Raw genomic sequence first — 26,092 nt, forward strand, 5'->3', positions numbered from 1 at the left:
TTTTGCACACCACCCATTATTTGGTCGACCACCCTTGTATTCTCTGCTTCCTTCAACGCCGTCGACATATGCATTGAAGGCACCTATATTCAAAGAAGAACGTGTGTTAAATGCTTGAAACTATCGTGTTTTGATTTTCTGAATACTGTCAGAGGATGATGGATAGATGGATCGTGCTTCCGAGCTACGTCTTTTTCTTTGTTGCGGTGCACTACGCACATGGAGACCTGAGCTATTCTGTACAGGAGGAGCTCAAGCGCGGATCTGTTATTGGAAATATCGCCAAGGATCTCGGCCTGGAGGTGGGCAGACTGTCTGCTCGGAAAGCTCGTGTTGACATGGAGGGAAACGACAGACAATATTGTGGGATTAATCTACGAAGCGGGGATTTAATCGTTGCTGAAAGAATAGACAGAGAGGAGCATTGCGGAGAAAAGCCTTCGTGTGTTCTCAAATTCGACCTGCTGTTAGAGAATCCACTGGAATTACACCGGCTGACCCTGCAAGTACAGGACATAAACGACAATGCACCAGTTTTCCCGAAAGACACGGTAAAGCTAGAAATCACAGAGTCAGCTGCCAAAGGAGCTAGGTATCGTATTAATGCAGCACAAGATGCAGACATCGGAAAGAACTCAGTGGAAAGCTACATTTTGCAACAAAACCCTCATTTTGCGTTCAGTATTCAGACGACCAATGCTGGCAGAAAATACGGTGAGCTGGTTTTAGATAAAGAGTTAGACCGAGAGGAGCAGCAGGAAATGAAATTATTGCTCACAGCTGTGGATGGTGGCTCTCCTCAGAGATCCGGGACTGTAGTCATACACGTCATTGTGCTGGATGCTAATGATAACGCCCCAGTTTTTACTGAGGCCGTATATACAGCCACGTTACCGGAAAACTCACCTATGAAAACCCCAGTTATCACTGTAATTGCGTCAGATGCAGACGAAGGTGTAAACGGAGAGGTTACATATGAGTTTAGCCGATTGTCTGATAGATCGCAGAAGCTATTTTCACTAGATGAGAAAACTGGAGAAATCAGTGTGACAGGTGACATAGATTATGAAGAGGGATCGAAATATGAGGTTTTTGTTGAGGCCAAAGATGGTTATGGCCTCTCTTCAGAAGCCAAAGTCATTATTGATATCACTGATGTGAATGACAATGCCCCGTTGATTTATCTTAAATCACTGACTAACCCCATACCTGAGAATGTGTCACCTGGTACAGAGGTGGGCATCATTAACGTGCAGGATAGAGACTCTGAGAATAACAGACAGGTCCGCTGCTCCATTCAGCAAAACGCCCCTTTTAAGTTGGTTCCTTCTATCAAAAACTATTATTCTCTGGTGACCACAGGACAACTGGACCGTGAAGTAGTGTCTGATTACAACATTACAATCACTGCCAGTGACGAGGGCTCTCCACCTCTGTCCTCCTCTAAAACTGTTGAGTTATCTGTAGCAGACATCAACGACAACCCACCTGTGTTTGAGGAACAGTCGTACAGCGCATATGTGAGTGAAAATAACAAACCTGGCTCCACTTTATGTTCCGTTAGTGCTCGAGACCCCGACTGGAGACAAAACGGTACAGTGATTTATTCTCTGTTACCCGGTGAGGTGAATGGTGCCCCGGTGTCCTTCTATGTGTCTGTTAACGGAGACACGGGGGTGATCCACGCTGTGAGGTCGTTTGATTATGAACAGTTGAGGAGCTTTAAAGTCCACGTGATGGGCAGAGACAACGGTTCTCCTCCGCTGAGCAGCAACGTGACCGTCAGTGTGTTCATATCGGATGTGAATGACAACTCTCCTCAGATACTGTACCCCGGGCCGGAGGGCAACTCCTTCATGACCGAGCTGGTCCCCAAAGCTGCACACGGAGGCTCTCTGGTGTCCAAAGTGATCGCGGTGGACGCGGACTCCGGACAGAACGCCTGGCTGTCGTATGATATAGTGAAATCCACAGATCCGGGCCTTTTCACTATTGGTGTCCACAGCGGAGAGATCAGGACACAGCGGGACATTTCCGAGTCTGACAGCATGAAACAGAACCTGATTGTGTCAGTGAAAGATAACGGACAGCCCTCTCTGTCTGCCACCTGTTCCATGTATTTACTGATTTCTGATAACTTGGCTGAGGTGCCAGAACTGAAGGACATTTCTTATGATGAGAAGAATTCCAAACTGACGTCTTATCTGATCATCGCGCTGGTGTCTGTGTCGACGTTTTTCCTGACCTTCATCATCATCATCCTGGGTGTGAGGTTTTGTCGCAGGAGAAAGCCCAGACTGTTGTTTGATGGAGCAGTTGCCATCCCCAGCGCGTATCTCCCCCCCAATTACGCAGATGTTGACGGCACAGGAACTTTACGCAGCACTTACAATTATGACGCCTACCTGACAACAGGTTCAAGAACCAGTGACTTTAAGTTCGTGTCATCTTACAATGACAACACACTGCCTGCTGACCAGACTCTGAGGAAAAGTCCATCAGACTTTGCTGATGCCTTTGGAGATAGTGATGGCTCTCCTGAGGTAGGAACTGGTGTCACATGTCGTTTGAACTATTTTGCCTCAAATATTCAGGCACTTTTAAACGCTTTTACACACGTATGCTATTAGTTAATTCGTTGTTAAGGATTTTACACAATTTTCGTTGTCTTTGTCATATACAGTGACATTTGAAAGTTATTTCAAGCCTCCACGCGTTAGTTTTTATTTCACGTATATTATCTAAACGTCCTCTTACTTTGAGCGTGGCAGTGGGTGTTTGAGCGTGTCAGATATAACAAGTGGTTGTCTTTTTAGTTCCAGATTTAGTAATCTTTATGTAGAGTTTGAAGGAAATGTTTTTTTCGCGATTTTTTGTGAACAATTTATTCGACTTCCAGTTGAAACACCAGGCATTCTCTATCTGTCTTTCCTTCTACATCTTATCCCCTCCTTTAACGCCCGGATCTTGGTGTTCAAATGTGTAATGGCTCTCCTAACACACAGTTTTTACATCATTCTTCAACTGCAGTTTGCCTACTTACTCATTTTTTGACCAGTCTTCACTTATGTCCAATCAGAGGCTGTGATGAATTAAATGTCTCTTAGTATTTATCAGTTTTCCCAGCTGTTGTGTGTTGGCGTATGTGTCTTGAGTAGACCTGGTATCTAGTTCCTCATGTCTCTGTCCTTGGTGCTGAACCTCGCTGTTGCTCTGTTGTAGTGTTTTCAGTAACAACTTACATCGGTCTGTTTTTACCATTTCAAAAATATGAATCTACTGAGTTATGAGATTGTAATGTCTCATATATCTAGGCTGTTTTCCACTTTTTAATGCGCACTTGTCCTCTTCATGGTATAAGAAGGAAAAAGGAAAATCAATCACATCAAGTGAAATGAGAAATATTTAATTACTCAGTTAAACTACATGTATTTAGTTTCTTACCAATCATCTACGAATAATGTCCATTTTACAGTTCTCTGCATCAATAAATTTAAGTCAGTAAACAATGTTGTTCAGTGCTATTGCTAAAAGTGGTATCGTTTTTATTGAAAGAAAGTAAAGTAATTTTCGTAAGCAGTGGATGGGTGCAGAAATGATTTTCCTTTGACAACTGCTTCACATGTTTTGTCACCTTTCATATGGTTATCTTATTATTATTACTACTACTACTACTACTACTACTACGAATAATTAACTGTGATTAAGTTATTTGGTCTCCATGTGTAAACAGATTCACTTACTGCCATACAGTTGCAAGGAACCCTTCAAAAACATTGCACACGAAACTTTTTTTTTCTTTTGGCAGAGTTGCCTGACTATATTCTTGAATTGGTAAACAGATAAACAGTCATTGCTATCAGTATAGAAGGTAAAGCTGTTAAATGTCTTGTCTCAGTCCAGCTGACCATGAGTCGAATACCAACATTTGTTAAAAACTCTTTGTTGCGTGTATCTAGAATCTTTACGACAGACGGACGGACTTTTCTGGGATCTTGTCTGGCAACCGCAGAATAGCAGCTTTAAAACGAGGGTCACAGGTGATGGAGTTTGTTTAATTTAGTAAAGTGACTATTATCATATACAGCATTTACCGGAGAACGACACTGAACTTGTCTGCGGTCAGCCATTGTTTAACATAAAGTTAAAGGCAATGTTGTGTTACTATTATCACTATGAAATGGTTGAAGTGCTTCAGTTTAGGAGAAGTTTACCTCTTGTTTGTAAATTCTAATAACACAAACAACAGTCAGCATGGCACTTTACTCAAAGAGAAGAAAAGAATAAAAGAAAACACACACATAATACTCCGTTATTACACAGTGTGATACATCATTAACATACGTTTTTATATGAACTATATAGGTGAAACGAATGGATGGTAAATTTCAGAATAGATTGTTATATTTCATTTGCACTCACGGTGTCACTGTAGACCAGGGAAGGAGTAAAATGTTAAGCTTGCTTTTGCACACCACCCATTATTTGCATCGACCCCCTGTGTTTTCTACAGCCTTTCACACCGACGACAAACGCCTGGAAAGCACACATTGTTCGATTAACGTATTTTAATACTAGAAACTGGCTTGTTTTAAGCTGTGTAATACTGTCAGAGGATGATGGAGAGACGGATCGTACTTCACAGCTTCGGCTTTGTCTTTTTCTTTGTTGCGGTGCACTACGCACATGGAGACCTGAGCTATTCTGTACAGGAGGAGCTCAAGCGCGGATCTGTTATTGGAAATATCGCCAAGGATCTCGGCCTGGAGGTGGGCAGACTGTCTGCTCGGAAAGCTCGTGTTGACATGGAGGGAAACGACAGACAATATTGTGGGATTAACCTACGAAGCGGAGATTTAATCGTTGCTGAACGAATCGACAGAGAGGAGCATTGTGGAGAAAAGCCTTCGTGTGTTCTCAAATTCGACCTGCTGTTAGAGAATCCACTGGAATTACACCGGCTGTCCCTGCAGGTGCAGGACATAAACGACAATGCGCCAGTTTTCCAGAAGGAGACTGTAAAACTGGAAATCACAGAGTCAGCTACGAAAGGAGCTAGGTATCGCATCAATGCAGCACACGATGCTGATATAGGCAAGAACGCGGTTGAAAACTACATTTTGCAACAAAACCCTCATTTTGTGTTCAGTACTCAGACGACCAATGCTGGTAGTAAATACGGTGAGTTGGTTTTAGATAAAGAGTTAGACCGAGAGGAGCAGCAGGAAATGAAATTATTGCTCACAGCTGTGGATGGTGGCTCTCCTCAGAGATCAGGGACTGTAGTCATACACGTCATTGTGCTGGATGCTAATGATAACGCTCCAGTTTTTACTGAGGCCGTATATACAGCCACGTTACCGGAAAACTTACCGATGAAAACCCCAGTTATCACTGTGAGTGCATCAGACGCAGACGAAGGTGTAAACGGAGAGGTTACATATGAATTTAGCCGATTGTCTGATAAATCACGAAAGCTTTTTTCACTAAATGAGAAAACTGGAGAAATCAGTGTGACGGGTGACATAGATTATGAGGAGGGATCGAAATATGAAGTAATGGTTGAGGCCAAAGATGGTTATGGTCTCTCTTCTGAAGCCAAAGTCATTATTGATATCACTGATGTGAATGACAATGCCCCGTTGATTTATCTTAAATCACTGACTAACCCCATACCTGAGAATGTGTCACCTGGTACAGAGGTGGGCATCATTAACGTGCAGGATAGAGACTCTGAGAATAACAGACAGGTCCGCTGCTCCATTCAGCAAAACGCCCCTTTTAAATTGGTTCCTTCTATCAAAAACTATTATTCTCTGGTGACCACAGGACAACTGGACCGTGAAGTAGTGTCTGATTACAACATTACAATCACTGCCACTGACGAGGGCTCTCCACCTCTGTCCTCCTCTAAAACTGTTGAGTTATCTGTAGCAGACATCAACGACAACCCACCTGTGTTTGAGGAACAGTCGTACAGCGCATATGTGAGTGAAAATAACAAACCTGGCTCCACTTTATGTTCCGTTAGTGCTCGAGACCCCGACTGGAGACAAAACGGTACAGTGATTTATTCTCTGTTACCCGGTGAGGTGAACGGTGTCCCGGTGTCGTCCTATGTGTCTGTTAACGGAGACACGGGGGTGATCCACGCTGTGAGGTCGTTTGATTATGAACAGTTGAGGAGTTTTAAAGTCCACGTGATGGGCAGAGACAACGGTTCTCCTCCGCTGAGCAGCAACGTGACCGTCAGTGTGTTCATATCGGATGTGAATGACAACTCTCCTCAGATACTGTACCCCGGGCCGGAGGGCAACTCCTTCATGACCGAGCTGGTCCCCAAAGCTGCACACGGAGGCTCTCTGGTGTCCAAAGTGATCGCGGTGGACGCGGACTCCGGACAGAACGCCTGGCTGTCCTATGATATAGTGAAATCCACAGATCCGGGCCTTTTCACTATTGGTGTCCACAGCGGAGAGATCAGGACACAGCGGGACATTTCCGAGTCTGACAGCATGAAACAGAACCTGATTGTGTCAGTGAAAGATAACGGACAGCCCTCTCTGTCTGCCACCTGTTCCATGTATTTACTGATTTCTGATAACTTGGCTGAGGTGCCAGAACTGAAGGACATTTCTTATGATGAGAAGAATTCCAAACTGACTTCTTATCTGATCATCGCGCTGGTGTCTGTGTCGACGTTTTTCCTGACCTTCATCATCATCATCCTGGGTGTGAGGTTTTGTCGCAGGAGAAAGCCCAGACTGTTGTTTGATGGAGCAGTTGCCATCCCCAGCGCTTATCTCCCTCCTAATTACGCCGATGTTGACGGCACAGGGACTTTACGCAGCACTTACAATTATGACGCCTACCTGACAACAGGTTCAAGAACCAGTGACTTTAAGTTCGTATCATCTTACAATGACAACACACTGCCTGCTGACCAGACTATGAGGAAAAGTCCATCAGACTTTGCTGATGCCTTTGGAGATTGTGATTCTTCTCCTGAGGTAGGGACACATTTTAGATTGTTCAACTTGCGTTCATAGTCCCGACGACGCCATTCTGCAATTTGCTTTATACTTCATTCGGTTGCATTGTTCTTTTCGGTGGTTTTTTGGTCTTCAACAATGTTCTCAAAAATTAAGAATGATCCCTGACGGATATACATTTCAGGTTTTGGCCATTTTGTTATTTGGGAACTTTGTCACATGTTGAAACTAAAGTCTGCCTGCTGACGTGATTGCCCTTTTTGCTCTAGTAAAGGAGCACCTTTAAATTCCGTCCTTTGTACTCTGTCCATGGTGCTGAACTCCGTTTGGTCTTGTGATGCATTTTCAGGACTAATTCATCATCTTTCACAGATATATACTGTATATTTCTATTTTTGTTGTCATTTTCTCCTCTCTGAATTTTTTTTCTTTTGAATTTCTTTCCAAATTAAATTTTTACTAAAATATATAGATTTGCTACATTCTTCTAGTCTTTTTTAGAATATGCCTTTAGTTTTATGTGATGTAATTGTTTGGCATTGTTTCGGACTGATACTCAGATGGCTGGTGATGACTGGTTATTGATAATGGGACACAGTTTTAGAGCCCCATGAATATAAAATGTGAGCCTGCTTGTTTGTTCTGTTTGTTCTGCTTGAGTAGGCTTCCTTTGTGTGTAGTGGTCTTGAGTAATGTAGGCATTGCTATTAAATGCATTCTCGCTTAAACTGATATGGTATTCACTCGATGGTATGTTATCTTTTTTCTGGGCTTTTACATGATTTCATTTTTATTTTTCTTTGGTGGATAACCTTGTCTAATTTTTTTGTTGTCCTTGTGCAAACTTAAATAAAGGGGAGTGACAAGATGACTTGTTCTGACAATCCAAAGTCTTTTGACATTTATTATACTCAAGGAATTGTACATTAGAAGATTTACATTATAAAGGTCATACATCTTTAACGGTGTATTTTAAACCACTTTTACCACATTTGAATAGCACTTTTCTTGCCAGGAATAGTGGAGCAAGCAACAGTGCCAGTAAGAGAGGGGAAGAAGTTTTAAAATCATCTCCCCATTCAAATAAATATCAATCACCTATTTGACAAAGAAAGTGGCAGAAATAGTTTAATATTCTGTCAAAATGAAATAATGTCTAATTAGGTGCATCTTAGGACTGCAACATAAAAAGTGAAATGGCAGTGTTATTCATCTGGACTTTGTCTCAGCTGTTGGTCAGGCTTTGTGAAAGTATGTCAAAATTCAGAGTAAATTCAATGACCAATGCCAGATGCAAAGCTCTACTTGAAAGTAAAAGATGCCTTCTGTTATTGATGCTCAGTACAACAACAATAAAACAACAGCAACAAAAACAACAACAACAGCAATATTTTGGTTGTTCCAGGTAGGTTAACACAATGTGTAAAACTGTTGGTGACGGTTGGATACACACAATGCCTCTGTTAACAGTATGTAACTTAATATAATGGTTCTTAGGTTTGATCTCATTGATTTAAATGCTTAAATCATTTCTTTCACTTATTCTTTCAATCTGAACAATACAAAATAAAAAGCATGTGAGCACAAATACTACCCAAGGTCCAAATTGAACTACTTTTTCTTCTATTTGTCTCGATCTTATTTTCACCCAATAAGATGGAATTGGAAAGATTTTGCTGGAAGGGAGAGAATAAACAAACAAACAAAAAGCACGACTACTGTTTCAGTTACGAAGGGACGCAACATTTTTTTGAACATCATTGTAATTTTTCACGCAGCATGTACATATTTGAGATAAAAGGAAACATCTACAGAAATCTAATATAAATGTCCACCCTCTCAGTTTCTCTGCTGTCTCTATTTGACAAACCAAAAGCTATTTGAAAACACAGGACTGTTTCCGAGATCCAGTTTGAATAGTTGATCCCTACTTTCTGTGATGTGCTTTTTTTCTTTACTTTTTACATTAAGGGGGGCAAAGCCATCCTGTATCATGCTGAGGTAAAAACTAAAATGGTGCAGCTATTTTTATTTTTATTTGTACTTTTACTTTTATTATTTTGTTGTTTGTGTTGGTGTTGTTATTTTGACTACTGAGCTTCTCTGAAAGAGTCATACTTAAGCCTGTCAAAAATACTACATCCCCATGTTATACCCAGACAAATACTCATGGTGTCAGTATGTACCAGTAAACGAGAGGGTTCAGTCACTCTCCACCCTTCTGTCTCATCGAATTTAAAGCCTGACTCTGCTGTTGTACCACATATTGCAAAACCGCTTCATGGTATGACCGCGCAGTGTCGATTTTTTAAATATATGTGTACTGGATGATATCAAGGATATAATACATTTCATATCGTTGGTAGCACTTGTGGTCTGTCTTGCAGTAACAATGGGATGCAGCATAATCGCGCTGATCTGCGGCCTTGCTTTTATTTTTCTTGTCCTCCACCCCGTCTGTGGAGACGTGAGCTACTCTATTCCGGAGGAGATGAAACGTGGATCTGTAATTGGAAATATCGCTAAGGATCTGGGACTTGATGTGGGCCGACTGTCTGCTCGCAAGGCCCGTATCGATACAGAGGATAACAACGTCCAGTACTGCAGTGTAAATCTCAACACCGGAGACCTGATCGTACAAGAAAGGATTGACAGAGAGGGGCTTTGTGCGAAAAAGGCATCGTGTGTTGTAAAACAGGAACTCGTGCTGGAAAAACCATTAGAGCTGCACCGTATTAGTATCCGCGTTCAAGATATTAACGACAATTCACCTCAGTTTAAAGAAGATTCAGTTAAGATTGAAATTCGGGAATCGGCCGTCAAGGGTGCTCATTTTCTTCTGGGAGAGGCACATGATGAAGACATCGGAGAAAATGCTGTTCAGGGCTACTCACTTCAGAAGAATGATCATTTCAAATTAAATGTAAACATGAAATCCGACGGACGGAAGCACTGTGAATTAGTGTTAGACAGAGAATTGGACAGAGAGGACAAAAAAGAGATTTTGTTGTTGCTTACCGCATTTGATGGTGGCTCTCCTCAGAGATCAGGTACTGTAGTCATACACGTCACTGTGCTGGATGCTAATGATAATGTACCAGTGTTCAGCCAGGCCGTTTATAAAGCCAGTCTGCCTGAAAACTCTCCTCTGGATACACTGGTGATCACAGTGAGTGCTACTGATGCAGATGAAGGTTTAAATAGCGAAATAACTTATGGATTTGATCATGTTTCAGATAAAGATAACGTGTTTTCTTTAGACTCCAAATCGGGAGAGGTGAGAGTAGCTGGAGCTATTGATTATGAGAAAGTGTCATCATATGAAATGCAGATTAGTGCAAAGGATGGTCTTGGATTGGCGTCATATGCAACAGTAATACTTGATATTACGGATGTGAATGACAACGCCCCAGTGATATATTTGAAATCACTGACTAACCCCATACCTGAGAATGTGTCACCTGGTACAGAGGTGGGCATCATTAACGTGCAGGATAGAGACTCTGAGAATAACAGACAGGTCCGCTGCTCCATTCAACAAAACGCCCCTTTTAAATTGGTTCCTTCTATTAAAAACTATTATTCTGTGGTGACCACAGGACAACTGGACCGTGAAGTAGTGTCTGATTACAGCATTACAATCACTGCCACTGACGAGGGCTCTCCACCTCTGTCCTCCTCTAAAACTGTTGAGTTATCTGTAGCAGACATCAACGACAACCCACCTGTGTTTGAGGAACAGTCGTACAGCGCATATGTGAGTGAAAATAACAAACCTGGCTCCACTTTATGTTCCGTTAGTGCTCGAGACCCCGACTGGAGACAAAACGGTACAGTGATTTATTCACTGTTACCCGGTGAGGTGAACGGTGCCCCGGTGTCCTCCTATGTGTCTGTGAACGGAGACACGGGGATGATCCACGCTGTGAGGTCGTTTGACTATGAACAGTTGAGGAGTTTTAAAGTCCACGTGATGGGCAGAGACAACGGTTCTCCTCCGCTGAGCAGCAACGTGACCGTCAGTGTGTTCATATCGGATGTGAATGACAACTCTCCTCAGATACTGTACCCCGGGCCGGAGGGCAACTCCTTCATGACCGAGCTGGTCCCCAAAGCTGCACACGGAGGCTCTCTGGTGTCCAAAGTGATCGCGGTGGACGCAGACTCCGGACAGAACGCCTGGCTGTCCTATGATATAGTGAAATCCACAGATCCGGGCCTTTTCACTATTGGTGTCCACAGCGGAGAGATCAGGACACAGCGGGACATTTCCGAGTCTGACAGCATGAAACAGAACCTGATTGTGTCAGTGAAAGATAACGGACAGCCCTCTCTGTCTGCCACCTGTTCCATGTATTTACTGATTTCTGATAACTTGGCTGAGGTGCCAGAACTGAAGGACATTTCTTATGATGAGAAGAATTCCAAACTGACGTCTTATCTGATCATCGCGCTGGTGTCTGTGTTGACGTTTTTCCTGACCTTCATCATCATCATCCTGGGTGTGAGGTTTTGTCGCAGGAGAAAGCCCAGACTGTTGTTTGATGGAGCAGTTGCCATCCCCAGCGCTTATCTTCCTCCTAATTACGCAGATGTTGACGGCACAGGAACTTTACGCAGCACTTATAATTATGACGCCTACCTGACAACAGGTTCAAGAACCAGTGACTTTAAGTTCGTGTCATCTTACAATGACAACACACTGCCTGCTGACCAGACTCTGAGGAAAAGTCCATCAGACTTTGCCGATGCCTTTGGAGATAGTGATGCTTCACCTGAGGTAGGGATACATTTTAGATTATTCAGCTGGCGTTCATAGTCCCGACGAAGCCATTCCGCAATTTGCTTGATTACTGCTTCGGTTGCCTTGTTCTTTTCGGTGGTTTTGATGAAATCCACTTCAACAGTGCCCTTAAAAATGTATTATTATCCCTGACGGATTTACATTTCAGCTTTTGGTCATTTTGTATTTTGGGAACCTTATCACATGTTGAAACTAAAGTCTGCCTGCTGACGTGATTGCCCTTTTTGCTCTTGTAAAGGAGCACCTTTAATTTCCGTCCTTTGTACACTGTCCATGGTGCTGAACTCCGTTTGGTATTACGATGCATTTTCAGGACTAATTTCTTATTTTATTTATATATATGTTTTTCTATCTTTGTTGTCATTTTCTCCTCCCTGAGTGTTATTCTAGTGACTGTCTTTCCAAATTAATTTATTACTAACATATTTAGATTTGCTACGTTCTACTAGTCTTTATTAGTATATGCCCTTAGTTTTATGTGATACAATTGTTTGGCATTTTTTTCTCCAACTGAAACTCAGATGGAGCTTATGACTGGTCATTGATAATGGGACACAGTTTTAGAGCCACATGAATATAAAATGTGAGCTTGTTTGCTCGTTTTGTTTGTTGTGCTTGAGTAGGCTTTCTCTATCTGCAGTGTTCCTGAGTGATAGGGGCATTGCTATAAAATGCATTCTCACTTAAATTGATATGGTACTCACTCGATGATATGTTATCTTTTTTCCAGGCTTTAACATGATTTCGTATTTATTTTCTTTGGTGGATAACCTACTGTAATGTTTTTTTGTCCTTGTGCAAACCTAATTACAAAGGTGTGACAAGATGACTTGTTCTGACAATCCAAGTTCTTTTGACATATTATTATTCTCAAGGAATTGTACATGAAAATATTTGCCTTATTAGGGTCATACATTTTTGGTGGTGTATTTTAAACCACTTTTACCACATTTGAATAGAACTTTTCTTGCCAGGAATAATGGAGCAAACAAAAGTGCCATAAGAGAGGGGAAGAAGTTTTAAAATCATCTCCCCATTCAAATGAATATCAATCACCTATTTGACAAAGAAAGTGGCAGAAATAGTTTAATATTCTGTCAAAATGAAATAATGTCTAATTAAGTGCATTTTACGACTGCGACATAAAAAGTGAAATGGCAGTGTTATTCATCTGGACTTTGTCTCAGCTGTTGGTAAAGCTTTGTGAAAGTATGTCAAAATTCAGAGTAAATTCAGTGGACAGTGCCAGATGCAAAGTTCTACTTGAAAATAAAGGTGCCTTCTGTTACTGATGCTCAATAAAACAACAACAACAACAAAACAACAGCAACAAAAACAACAACAGCAATATTTTGGTTTCTCCTTTGGGTAAATGAAAGCATCTGATGTTTTGTTTCCTCTAAGTTGTGACTATTCTTTTAGGACAGTTGATAAGCTGAATAGCTCTGTGTGTCACTGCAGTGCGTTAACACAGTGTATAAAACTGTTGGTGACGGTTGGATACACACAATGCTTCAATTAACAGTATGTAGCTTAATATGAGGGTTCTTAGGTTTGATCTCATTGATTCTTAAATCATTTCTTTCACTTATTCTTTCAGTCTGAACAATACAAAATAAAAAGCATGTCAGCACAAATACTACACAAGGTCCAAATTGAACTACTTTTTCTTATATTTGTCTTGATCTTATTTTAACCCAGTAAGATGGAATTGGAAAGATTTTGCAGGAAGGGAGAGAATAAACAAACAAACAAAAAGCACGACCACTGTTTCAGTGACGAAGGGACACAACATTTTTTGAACATCATTGTAATTTTTCACGCAGCATGTACAGATTTTAGATAAAAGGGAACATCTACGGAAATCTAACATAAATGTCCACCCTCTCACTTTGTCTGCTGTCTCTATTTTGACAAACCAAAAGCTATTTGAAAACACAGGACTGTTTCCGAGATCCAGTTTGAATAGTTGATCCCTACTTTCTGTGATGTGCTTTTTTATTTGTTTGTTTTTTTACAATAAGGGGGGCAAAGCCATCCTGTATCATACTGAGCTTAAAACTAAAATGGTGGAGCTATTTTTATTCGTACTTTTATGATTTTGTTGTTTGTGTTGTTATTTTGACTACTGAGCTTCTCTGAAAGAGTCATATTTAAGCATGTCAAAAAATACTACATCCCCATGTTATACCCAGACAAATACTCATGGTGTCAGTGTGCACTAGTAAACGAGAGGGTTCAGTCACTCTCCACCCTTCTGTCTCATCGAATTTAAAGCCTGATTCTGCTGTTGTATCGCATATTACAAAACCGCTTCGTGGTATGACCGTGGAGTGTTGTTTTTTTTCTAAAATATATATACTCTATACTGGAGGATATCAAGGATATAACACATTTCATATAGCACTCGTGGTCTGTCGTGCAGCAACAATGGGATGCAGCATATTCGCGCTGATCTGCGGCCTTGCTTTTATTTTTCTTGTCCTCCACCCCGTCTGTGGAGACGTGAGCTACTCTATTCCGGAGGAGATGAAACGTGGATCTGTAATTGGAAATATCGCTGAGGATCTGGGACTTGATGTGGGCCGACTGTCTGCTCGCAAGGCCCGTATCGATACTGAGGATAACAACGTCCAGTTCTGCAGTATAAATCTCAACACCGGAGACCTGATCGTACAAGAAAGGATTGACAGAGAGGGGCTTTGTGCGAAAAGGGCATCATGTGTTGTAAAACAGGAACTCGTGCTGGAAAATCCGTTAGAGCTGCACCGTATTAGTATCCGAGTTCAAGATATTAACGACAATTCACCTCAGTTTAAAGAGGATTCAGTTAAAATTGAAATTCGGGAATCGGCAGACAAGGGTGCTCGTTTTCTTCTGGGAGAGGCACACGATGGAGACATCGGAGAAAATGCTGTTCAGGGCTACTCACTACAGCAGAATGATCATTTCAAATTAAATGTAAACATGAAATCCGACGGACGGAAGCACTGCGAGTTAGTGTTAGACAGAGAATTAGACAGAGAGGACAAAAAAGAGATTTTGTTATTGCTTACCGCATTTGATGGTGGCTCTCCTCAGAGATCAGGTACTGTAGTCATACACGTCATTGTGCTGGATGCTAATGATAATGTACCAGTGTTCAGCCAGGCCGTTTATAAAGCCAGTCTGCCAGAAAACTCTCCTCTGGATACACTGGTGATCACAGTGAGTGCTACTGATGCAGACGAAGGTATAAATAGCGAAATTACTTATGAGTTTGATCATGTTTCAGATGAAAACAATAACATGTTTTCTTTAGACCCTAAATCGGGAGAGGTGAAAGTAGCTGGAGCTATTGATTATGAGAAAGTGTCATCTTATGAAATGCAGATAAGTGCAAAAGATGGTCTGGGATTAGTTTCATACGCAACGTTAAATATTGATATTACCGATGTCAATGACAATGCCCCAGTTATATATCTGAAATCACTGACTAACCCCATACCTGAGAATGTGTCACCTGGTACAGAGGTGGGCATCATTAACGTGCAGGATAGAGACTCTGAGAATAACAGACAGGTCCGCTGCTCCATTCAGCAAAACGCCCCTTTTAAGTTGGTTCCTTCTATTAAAAACTATTATTCTCTGGTGACCACAGGACAACTGGACCGTGAAGTAGTGTCTGATTACAACATTACAATCACTGCCAGTGACGAGGGCTCTCCACCTCTGTCCTCCTCTAAAACTGTTGAGTTATCTGTAGCAGACATCAACGACAACCCACCTGTGTTTGAGGAACAGTCGTACAGCGCATATGTGAGTGAAAATAACAAACCTGGCTCCACTTTATGTTCCGTTAGTGCTCGAGACCCCGACTGGAGACAAAACGGTACAGTGATTTATTCTCTGTCACCCGGTGAGGTGAACGGTGCCCCGGTGTCGTCCTATGTGTCTGTTAACGGAGACACGGGGGTGATCCACGCTGTGAGGTCGTTTGATTATGAACAGTTGAGGAGTTTTAAAGTCCACGTGATGGGCAGAGACAACGGTTCTCCTCCGCTGAGCAGCAACGTGACCGTCAGTGTGTTCATATCGGATGTGAATGACAACTCTCCTCAGATACTGTACCCCGGGCCGGAGGGCAACTCCTTCATGACCGAGCTGGTCCCCAAAGCTGCACACGGAGGCTTTCTGGTGTCCAAAGTGATCGCGGTGGACGCGGACTCCGGACAGAACGCCTGGCTGTCCTATGATATAGTGAAATCCACTGATCCGGGCCTTTTCACTATTGGTGTCCACAGCGGAGAGATCAGGACACAGCGGGACATTTCCGAGTCTGACAGCATGAAACAGAACCTGATTGTGTCAGTGAAAGATAACGGACAGCCCTCTCTGTCTGCCACCTGTTCCATGTATTTACTGATTTCTGATAACTTGGCTGAGGTGCCAGAACTGAAGGACATTTCTTATGATGAGAAGAATTCCAAACTGACGTCTTATCTGATCATCGCGCTGGTGTCTGTGTCGACGTTTTTCCTGACCTTCATCATCATCATCCTGGGTGTGAGGTTTTGTCGCAGGAGAAAGCCCAGACTGTTGTTTGATGGAGCAGTTGCCATCCCCAGCGCTTATCTCCCTCCTAATTACGCAGATGTTGACGGCACAGGAACTTTACGCAGCACTTACAATTATGACGCCTACCTGACGACAGGTTCAAGAACCAGTGACTTCAAGTTCGTGTCATCTTACAATGACAACACACTGCCTGCTGACCAGACTCTGAGGAAAAGTCCGTCAGACTTTGCTGATGCCTTTGGAGATAGTGATGGCTCTCCTGAGGTAGGGACACATTTCATCATACTGAACTCGTGTTCCACAAATATGCTCTTACCAAAGCTGAACTGCTCTCAGAGCAACTTAAGCAATTTCTAAACTACCTCTCTCCCCTATACCTGAACCTCAGTGCTCACCTACCCACCCACCCACAGACACACACACACACACACACACACACACACCATTATGCCCATATATGCCTCTTTAATGTGAATAGTTTGCAGTTTTACAGGCGTTTTGTTTTTTATGTCTATATTTCTCTGTCTGGTTTCATCACTGCTATTTTCTGTATTCCAGTGAGGGAACATTTTGAGAATTAGGGTCTTAGTTTCTCTGTCCTTGGTGCTGAACCCGTTTGCTCCTCTGATGCCTCTATAGAAGTAGTTTTCTTCTGGGTTTTATGGTGCTGGCATTCCTTCTTTTTGCTGACTTCCGTTTCAGTGCATTTGCTACTTTACAGACTTTGCTACAACAGTTCTATTTTCTTGATGATTTCAGATGAATCTGTCTTTGCTGTAATATGGTACCAGTGTCGGTGTGTTTTCTGGGTTTGTACTCATTACAAGGTTGTCATATTTTAGAGGTAATGGGCTATGTAGAGCACTAAGATGAAATTAAAGAAGGAGCCTTTGTGTTTAGTGTGTTTTGCACGTGGACTCTCACTGTCCTAACTTGGTTTTCTTCAATGATTGGCGTGTGCATTCGTGAAACGTGCATACTCCCTTGAATTACTGTGGCATACAGTTTTTTGGAATCAAGTGCTCTCAATCGCTACTTACTTTTTTTTTTGTGCAATTTCGAATTGTTGCACTTGTTTCCCTCATAGGTACTATAGTTTTTTTCCTGTAGCAAGTAGCACTATTACAAACACTATACAATACAAAATGAATGCAAATGAATGCATACCAAATACAAGTCTCTGCAATGAAGTATTTACAGAGCAGCTTGGAGAATCTGTAGTTTTATCCAAAAAGTTTGATAGTGTTGTATTTGATGCATTTCTACTATTGTGAGTTTATAAATTAGATTTCAGAGCCATTTCCTTTAACTTTGCAACAACTGTTGATCCCTGTCAACTTGTTTGAAAGTTTGCCAGACTTCAAAATTAAAAATGTATCACAACAATAGCACACATGATATTTAAAACTCAACAATGCTTAAGTGTTGTAAGAAGTTTTATTGTGGCTTATCATGGGAACTTCAATCTTTAACAAAATGACCTATATGAGAAGTGTGAGGTATCTCTTAGTTGCCACCATTCTCACATAATTCAAGACTGAGATGTGTCTGAATCCAGTGCATTAAATTTAAGTACAAAGCTGTTTGTGACATGTTTAAAAGCACTCATTTCAATTTAAAGGCCATAACAGTCAATTGTTGGTCTAGTGGGTTCAGACTTGCTGGTTAAAACACAGTAATACATCCCCACATACAGTCTATGCGCAAAATGACAAAGTGAACAATGTTTTCTCACAGGATTTGAGCAATAGAAGGGAGCTATAAACACAATTACAGTGTGTGTGTATGTTAATTAATCCTATAATAGACCAGTGAGTTAACAACATGTGGAGAGTGCAGACAGAGAAAATAAAATAATACTACCCTTCCATCAACGATGGATATATTTGTGGACATCCACTGGCATGCAGTTTTGATGTAAAATGAAACAGTTATAGAAAAAATAATCTAACATGAAAGTGCTTTCCCCTTTTGTATTCAGACACAATTTATGTGCATTTTGTAATTGTTGTTTGAAACATGGGGTCCTCCCGAAGGACAGTTACAACAATTTAATGTTAGTGTTGATTTCATCCGTCACAATTTATCTAATTGTAGTATATTACGTATCAATAGTCGTGCTAAGACAAACCTAAATAGTAAGCGATATTTTTGTTGTTTTTTTCTCATGAAAAGGCTCGTTTATTTTGTCTATCTTTTAAACGTGGAAAGGAAGAATAACCTACACCGTGCTGTTATACCTTAACTTACACTCATGGTGTCAGTGTGTACCAGCAAACGAGAGGGCACGGTCACTCTCCACCCTTCTGTCTCAGCGAATTTAAAGCCTGGCTCTGCTGTCTTTTCACCGTTCACAAAAACAGCTTCGTGTGGGACTGCAATGTGACTGTTTTTGTTTGCTGCAAGGCATCACGACTACATCGCTGACATATTGTTATCTTTTTTTGTCATATTTTCAGTGTGTATGTGGTCTTTCTCATGGTAACAATGGGATACAGCGGATATGCACTGCTCAGCGGCCTTGCTTTTATTTTTCTTGTCCTCCACCCCGTCTGTGGAGACGTGAGCTACTCTATTCCGGAGGAGATGAAACGTGGATCTGTAATTGGAAATATCGCTAAGGATCTGGGACTTGATGTGGGCAGACTGTCTGCTCGCAAGGCCCGTATCGATACAGAGGATAACGGTGTTAAATACTGCGGTATAAATCTCAACACTGGAGACCTGATCGTACAGGAAAGGATTGACAGAGAGGGGCTTTGTGCGAAAAAGGCATCGTGTGTTGTAAAACAGGAACTCGTATTGGAAAATCCGTTAGAGCTGCACCGTATTAGTATCCGAGTTCAAGATATTAACGACAATTCACCTCAGTTTAAAGAGGAGTCACTCAATTTTGAAATTCGGGAATCCGCGGAAAAAGGTGCAGGTTTTCTTCTGGATGAGGCACACGATGGAGACATCGGAGAAAATGCTGTTCAGGGCTACTCACTACAGCAGAATGATCATTTCTCACTAAATGTGAAGACAAAGGGCGGTGGACGAAAATATGGTGAATTGGTTTTAGACAAAAAATTAGATCGAGAGGACAAAAAAGAGATTATGTTATTGCTTACCGCATTTGATGGTGGCTCTCCTCAGGGATCAGGTACTGTAGTCATACACGTCACTGTGCTGGATGCTAATGATAATGTACCAGTGTTCAGCCAGGCCGTTTATAAAGCCAGTCTGCCTGAAAACTCTCCTCTGGATACATTGGTGATCACAGTGAGTGCTACTGATGCAGACGAGGGAGTGAACGGTGAAGTTACTTATGGATTTGACCATGTTTCAGATGAAAACCAAGTTTTCTCTCTGAACCCTAAAACGGGTGAAGTTAAAGTGTCTGGATCTATTGATTATGAAAAAGAATCGTCATATGAAATGCAGATAAGTGCAAAGGATGGTCTTGGATTGGCGTCATATGCAACAGTAATAATCGATATTACGGATATAAATGACAACGCCCCAGTTATATATCTGAAATCACTGACTAACCCCATACCTGAGAATGTGTCACCTGGTACAGAGGTGGGCATCATTAACGTGCAGGATAGAGACTCTGAGAATAACAGACAGGTCCGCTGCTCCATTCAACAAAACGCTCCTTTTAAGTTGGTTCCTTCTATTAAAAACTATTATTCTCTGGTGACCACAGGACAACTGGACCGTGAAGTAGTGTCTGATTACAACATTACGATCACTGCCAGTGACGAGGGCTCTCCACCTCTGTCCTCCTCTAAAACTGTTGAGTTATCTGTAGCAGACATCAACGACAACCCACCTGTGTTTGAGGAACAGTCGTACAGCGCATATGTGAGTGAAAATAACAAACCTGGCTCCACTTTATGTTCCGTTAGTGCTCGAGACCCCGACTGGAGACAAAACGGTACAGTGATTTATTCTCTGTCACCCGGTGAGGTGAACGGTGCCCCGGTGTCGTCCTATGTGTCTGTTAACGGAGACACGGGGGTGATCCACGCTGTGAGGTCGTTTGATTATGAACAGTTGAGGAGTTTTAAAGTCCACGTGATGGGCAGAGACAACGGTTCTCCTCCGCTGAGCAGCAACGTGACCGTCAGTGTGTTCATATCGGATGTGAATGACAACTCTCCTCAGATACTGTACCCCGGGCCGGAGGGCAACTCCTTCATGACCGAGCTGGTCCCCAAAGCTGCACACGGAGGCTCTCTGGTGTCCAAAGTGATCGCGGTGGACGCGGACTCCGGACAGAACGCCTGGCTGTCCTATGATATAGTGAAATCCACTGATCCGGGCCTTTTCACTATTGGTGTCCACAGCGGAGAGATCAGGACACAGCGGGACATTTCCGAGTCTGACAGCATGAAACAGAACCTGATTGTGTCAGTGAAAGATAACGGACAGCCCTCTCTGTCTGCCACCTGTTCCATGTATTTACTGATTTCTGATAACTTGGCTGAGGTGCCAGAACTGAAGGACATTTCTTATGATGAGAAGAATTCCAAACTGACGTCTTATCTGATCATCGCGCTGGTGTCTGTGTCGACGTTTTTCCTGACCTTCATCATCATCATCATCCTGGGTGTGAGGTTTTGTCGCAGGAGAAAGCCCAGACTGTTGTTTGATGGAGCAGTTGCCATCCCCAGCGCTTATCTCCCTCCTAATTACGCAGATGTTGACGGCACAGGAACTTTACGCAGCACTTACAATTATGACGCCTACCTGACAACAGGTTCAAGAACCAGTGACTTTAAGTTCGTGTCATCTTACAATGACAACACACTGCCTGCTGACCAGACTCTGAGGAAAAGTCCATCAGACTTCGCTGATGCCTTTGGAGATAGTGATGGCTCTCCCGAGGTAGGGACACATTTTATCATACTGAACTCGTGTTCCACAAAGATGCTCATACCAAAACTGAACTGCTCTCAGAGCAACTTAAACAATTTCTAAACAGCCTCCCACCCCTGAACCTGAACCTCAGTGCTCACACACACACACACACACACACACACACACACACACACCATTATGCCCATATATGCCTCTTTAATATGAATAGTTTGCAGTTTTACAGTCCTTTTGTTTTTTATGTCTATGTTTCTCTGTCTGGTTTCATCACTGTTATTTTCTGTATTCCAGTGAGGGAACATTTTGAGAATTAGGGTCTTTGTTTCTCTGTCCTTGGTGCTGAACCCGTTTGCTCCTCTGATACCTCTATAGAAATAGTTTTCTTCTGGATTTTTTGGTGTTGGCATTCCTTCCCTTTGCTGAATTCCATTTCAGTGCATTTGCTACTTTACCGATTTTGCTACAATAGTTCTATTTTCTTGATGATTTCAGATGAATCTGTCTTTGCTGTAATATGGTACCAGTGTCGGTGTGTTTTCTGGGTTTGTACTCATTACAAGGTTGTCATATTTTAGAGGTAATGGGCTATGTAGAGCACTAAGATGAAATTAAAGAAGGAGCCTTTGTGTTTAGTGTGTTTTGCACGTGGACTCTCACTGTCCTAACTTGGTTTTCTTCATGTATAATGATTGGCGTGTGCATTCGTGAAACGTGCATACTCCCTTGAATTACTGTGGCAGACAGTCTTTAGAATCAAGTGCCCTCCCACGCTACTAACTTTTTTTGTGTGCAATTTCGAATTGATGCACTTGTTTCCCTCATAGGTACTATAGTTTTTTTCCTGTAGCAAGTAGCACTATTACAAACACTGTACAATACAAAATGAATGCAAATGAATGCATACCAAATACAAGTCTCTGCATTGAAGTTTTTACAGAGCAGCTTGGAGAATCTGTAGTTTTATCCAAAAAGTTTGATAGTGTTGTTTTTAATACATTTCTGCTATTATGAGTTTATAAATTAGATTTCAGAGCCATTTCCTTTAACTTTGCAACAACTGTTGATCCCTGTTAACTTGTTTGAAAGTTTGCCAGACTTCAAAATTAAAAATGTAGCATAGACCAATAGCACACATGATATTTAAAACTCAACAATGCTTAAGTTTTGTAAAAAGTTTTATTGTGGCTTATCATGGGAACTTAAAGCTTTTACAAAATGACCTATGTAAGATGTGTGCGCTTATCTTTTAGTTGCCACCATTCTCACATGATTCAAGACTGAGATGTGTCTGAATCCAGTGCATTAAATTTAAGTACAAAGCTGTTTGTGACATGGTTAAAAGCACTCATTTCAATTTAAAGGCTATAACAGTCAAATGTTGGTCTGGGGGGTTCAGACTCGTTGGTTAAAACACAGTGATACATCCCCACATAGACTCTATCTGCAAATTTACAAAGTCAGCTGTGTTTTCTCACAGGATATGAGCAATAGAAGGGGTATATAAACACAATTAAATATGTGTATGCTTTAATTGATCCTATCATACACCAGTGAGTTAATAACATGAGGAGAGTACAGACAGAAAATAAAACGTGACTATCATTTCATCAACGATAGACATTATATTTGTGGACATCAGTTGTCATGCAGTTTTGATATAAAATGAAACCGTTACAGAAAAAAATTTAATATGAAAGTACTTTCCTTGTTGTCTTCAGACATAGTTTATGTGCATTTTCTAGTTGTTGTTTGAAACATGGGCTCCTCCCCAAGGACAGTTACAACAGTGGCATGTTAATGGTAATTTTATCTGTCACAACTGGTCTAATGGCAGAATATCACGTGTCATTACCCATGATAAGACAAACCTAAATAGTAAGCAATGTATTTGTTTTTCGTTTTCTGATAAATAAGCATAATTAAACTGGTGTATATTTCATATGTGGAAAGGAAAAGAAAAAAACCTACACCGTGTTATACCTAAACTTACACTCATGGTGTCAGTGTGTACCAGCAAACGAGAGGGCACGGTCACTCTCCACCCTTCTGTGTCAGCGAATTTAAAGCCTGGCTCTGCTGTCTTTTCGCCGTTGACAAAAACCGCTTCGTGTGGGACTGCAATGTGACTGTTTTTGTTTGCTGCAAGGCATCACGACTACATCGCTGACATATTTTTGTCTTCTTTGTCATATTTCAATTGTTTATGTGTTCTTTCTCATGGTAACAATGGGATGCAGCAGATTCGCGCTGCTCAGCGGCCTTGCTTTTATTTTTCTTGTCCTCCACCCCGTCTGTGGAGACGTGAGCTACTCTATTCCGGAGGAGATGAAACGTGGATCTGTAATTGGAAATATCGCTAAGGATCTGGGACTTGATGTGGGCAGACTGTCTGCTCGCAAGGCCCGTATCGATACAGAGGATAACGGTGTAAAATACTGCGGTATAAATCTCAACACTGGAGACCTGATCGTACAAGAAAGGATTGACAGAGAGGGGCTTTGTGCGAAAAAGGACTCATGTGTTGTAAAACAGGAGCTCGTATTGGAAAATCCGTTAGAGTTGCACCGTGTGAATATCCGCGTTCAAGATATCAACGACAATTCACCTCAGTTTAAAGAGGAGTCTCTTAAAATTGAAATTCAAGAATCGGCAGTCAAGGGTGCCAATTTTCTGTTGGATGAGGCACACGATGGAGACATCGGAGAAAATGCTGTTCATGGCTACTCACTACAGCAGAATGATCATTTCAAATTAAATGTGAAGAGAAAGGGTGGTGGCCGAAAATATGGTGAATTAGTTTTAGATAAAGAATTAGACAGAGAGGACAAGAAAGAGATTTTGTTGTTGCTTACCGCATTTGATGGCGGCTCTCCTCAGAGATCAGGTACTGTAGTCATACACGTCACTGTGCTGGATGCTAATGATAATGTACCAGTGTTCAGCCAGGCCGTTTATAAAGCCAGTCTGCCTGAAAACTCTCCTGTAGATACTGTTGTACTTGCAGTGAGTGCTACTGATGCAGATGAGGGAATGTATGGTGACGTTACCTACGGTTTTGACCATGTTTCAGATGAAGACCAAGTTTTCTCTCTGAACCCCAAAACGGGTGAAGTTAAAGTGTCTGGATCTATTGATTATGAAAAAGAATCGTCATATGAAATGCAGATTAGTGCAAAAGATGGTCTTGGATTGGCGTCATATGCAACAGTAATAATTGATATTACGGATGTGAATGACAACGCCCCAGTGATATATCTGAAATCACTGACTAACCCCATACCTGAGAATGTGTCACCTGGTACAGAGGTGGGCATCATTAACGTGCAGGATAGAGACTCTGAGAATAACAGACAGGTCCGCTGCTCCATTCAGCAAAACGCCCCTTTTAAGTTGGTTCCTTCTATTAAAAACTATTATTCTCTGGTGACCACAGGACAACTGGACCGTGAAGTAGTGTCTGATTACAACATTACAATCACTGCCAGTGACGAGGGCTCTCCACCTCTGTCCTCCTCTAAAAGTGTTGAGTTATCTGTAGCAGACATCAACGACAACCCACCTGTGTTTGAGGAACAGTCGTACAGCGCATATGTGAGTGAAAATAACAAACCTGGCTCCACTTTATGTTCCGTTAGTGCTCGAGACCCCGACTGGAGACAAAACGGTACAGTGATTTATTCTCTGTTACCCGGTGAGGTGAACGGTGCCCCGGTGTCCTCCTATGTGTCTGTTAACGGAGACACGGGGGTGATCCACGCTGTGAGGTCGTTTGATTATGAACAGTTCAGGAGCTTTAAAGTCCACGTGATGGGCAGAGACAACGGTTCTCCTCCGCTGAGCAGCAACGTGACCGTCAGTGTGTTCATATCGGATGTGAATGACAACTCTCCTCAGATACTGTACCCCGGGCCGGAGGGCAACTCCTTCATGACCGAGCTGGTCCCCAAAGCTGCACACGGAGGCTCTCTGGTGTCCAAAGTGATCGCGGTGGACGCGGACTCCGGACAGAACGCCTGGCTGTCGTATGATATAGTGAAATCCACAGATCCGGGCCTTTTCACTATTGGTGTCCACAGCGGAGAGATCAGGACACAGCGGGACATTTCCGAGTCTGACAGCATGAAACAGAACCTGATTGTGTCAGTGAAAGATAACGGACAGCCCTCTCTGTCTGCCACCTGTTCCATGTATTTACTGATTTCTGATAACTTGGCTGAGGTGCCAGAACTGAAGGACATTTCTTATGATGAGAAGAATTCCAAACTGACGTCTTATCTGATCATCGCGCTGGTGTCTGTGTCGACGTTTTTCCTGACCTTCATCATCATCATCCTGGGTGTGAGGTTTTGTCGCAGGAGAAAGCCCAGACTGTTGTTTGATGGAGCAGTTGCCATCCCCAGCGCTTATCTCCCTCCTAATTACGCAGATGTTGACGGCACAGGAACTTTACGCAGCACTTATAATTATGACGCCTACCTGACAACAGGTTCAAGAACCAGTGACTTTAAGTTCGTGTCATCTTACAATGACAACACACTGCCTGCTGACCAGACTCTGAGGAAAAGTCCATCAGACTTTGCTGATGCCTTTGGAGATAGTGATTCTTCTCCTGAGGTAGGGATGCGTTTTAGATTGTTCAATTTGCGTTCCCAGTCCCAATGACGCCGTTCTGCAATTTGCTTTATACTTCATTCGGTTGCATTGTTCTTTTTGGTGGTTTTGATTGAATACACTTCAACAGTGTTCTTAAAAATTTAGAATGATCCCTAACGGATTTACATTTCAGGTTTTGGCCGTTTATTTGGGAATCTTATCTCATGCTGAAACTAAAGTCTGCCTACTGACGTGATTGCCCCTTTTCCTCTAGTAA

At 42.1% G+C, this 26,092-nt stretch overlaps 3 protein-coding genes across 3 annotated transcripts; all 3 read left to right on the forward strand.

Annotated features, from left to right (window-relative positions):
- Window positions 1–35: 35 nt before the first annotated feature.
- LOC144463811 (protocadherin beta-15-like) lies at window positions 36–2,642 on the forward strand. The gene has a single exon (XM_078169356.1). It carries the CDS (start codon window positions 156–158, stop codon window positions 2,628–2,630), a length of 2,475 nt encoding a protein of 824 aa, XP_078025482.1. The 5' UTR covers window positions 36–155; the 3' UTR covers window positions 2,631–2,642.
- A 1,977-nt stretch (window positions 2,643–4,619) lies between these two features.
- Window positions 4,620–7,049, forward strand: LOC117261411 (protocadherin beta-15-like). The gene has a single exon (XM_078169623.1). It carries the CDS (start codon window positions 4,620–4,622, stop codon window positions 7,047–7,049), a length of 2,430 nt encoding a protein of 809 aa, XP_078025749.1.
- Window positions 7,050–23,282: 16,233 nt separating this feature from the next.
- Window positions 23,283–25,986, forward strand: LOC144463814 (protocadherin beta-15-like). Its single transcript, XM_078169358.1, has one exon. The coding sequence runs from the start codon at window positions 23,440–23,442 to the stop codon at window positions 25,882–25,884; it is 2,445 nt and encodes an 814-aa protein (XP_078025484.1). The 5' UTR covers window positions 23,283–23,439; the 3' UTR covers window positions 25,885–25,986.
- The last annotated feature ends 106 nt before the right edge of the window (window positions 25,987–26,092 follow it).

This window comes from Epinephelus lanceolatus, chromosome 7, assembly GCF_041903045.1.
Source record: "Epinephelus lanceolatus isolate andai-2023 chromosome 7, ASM4190304v1, whole genome shotgun sequence".
NCBI classification, from domain to species: Eukaryota; Metazoa; Chordata; class Actinopteri; order Perciformes; family Serranidae; genus Epinephelus; species Epinephelus lanceolatus.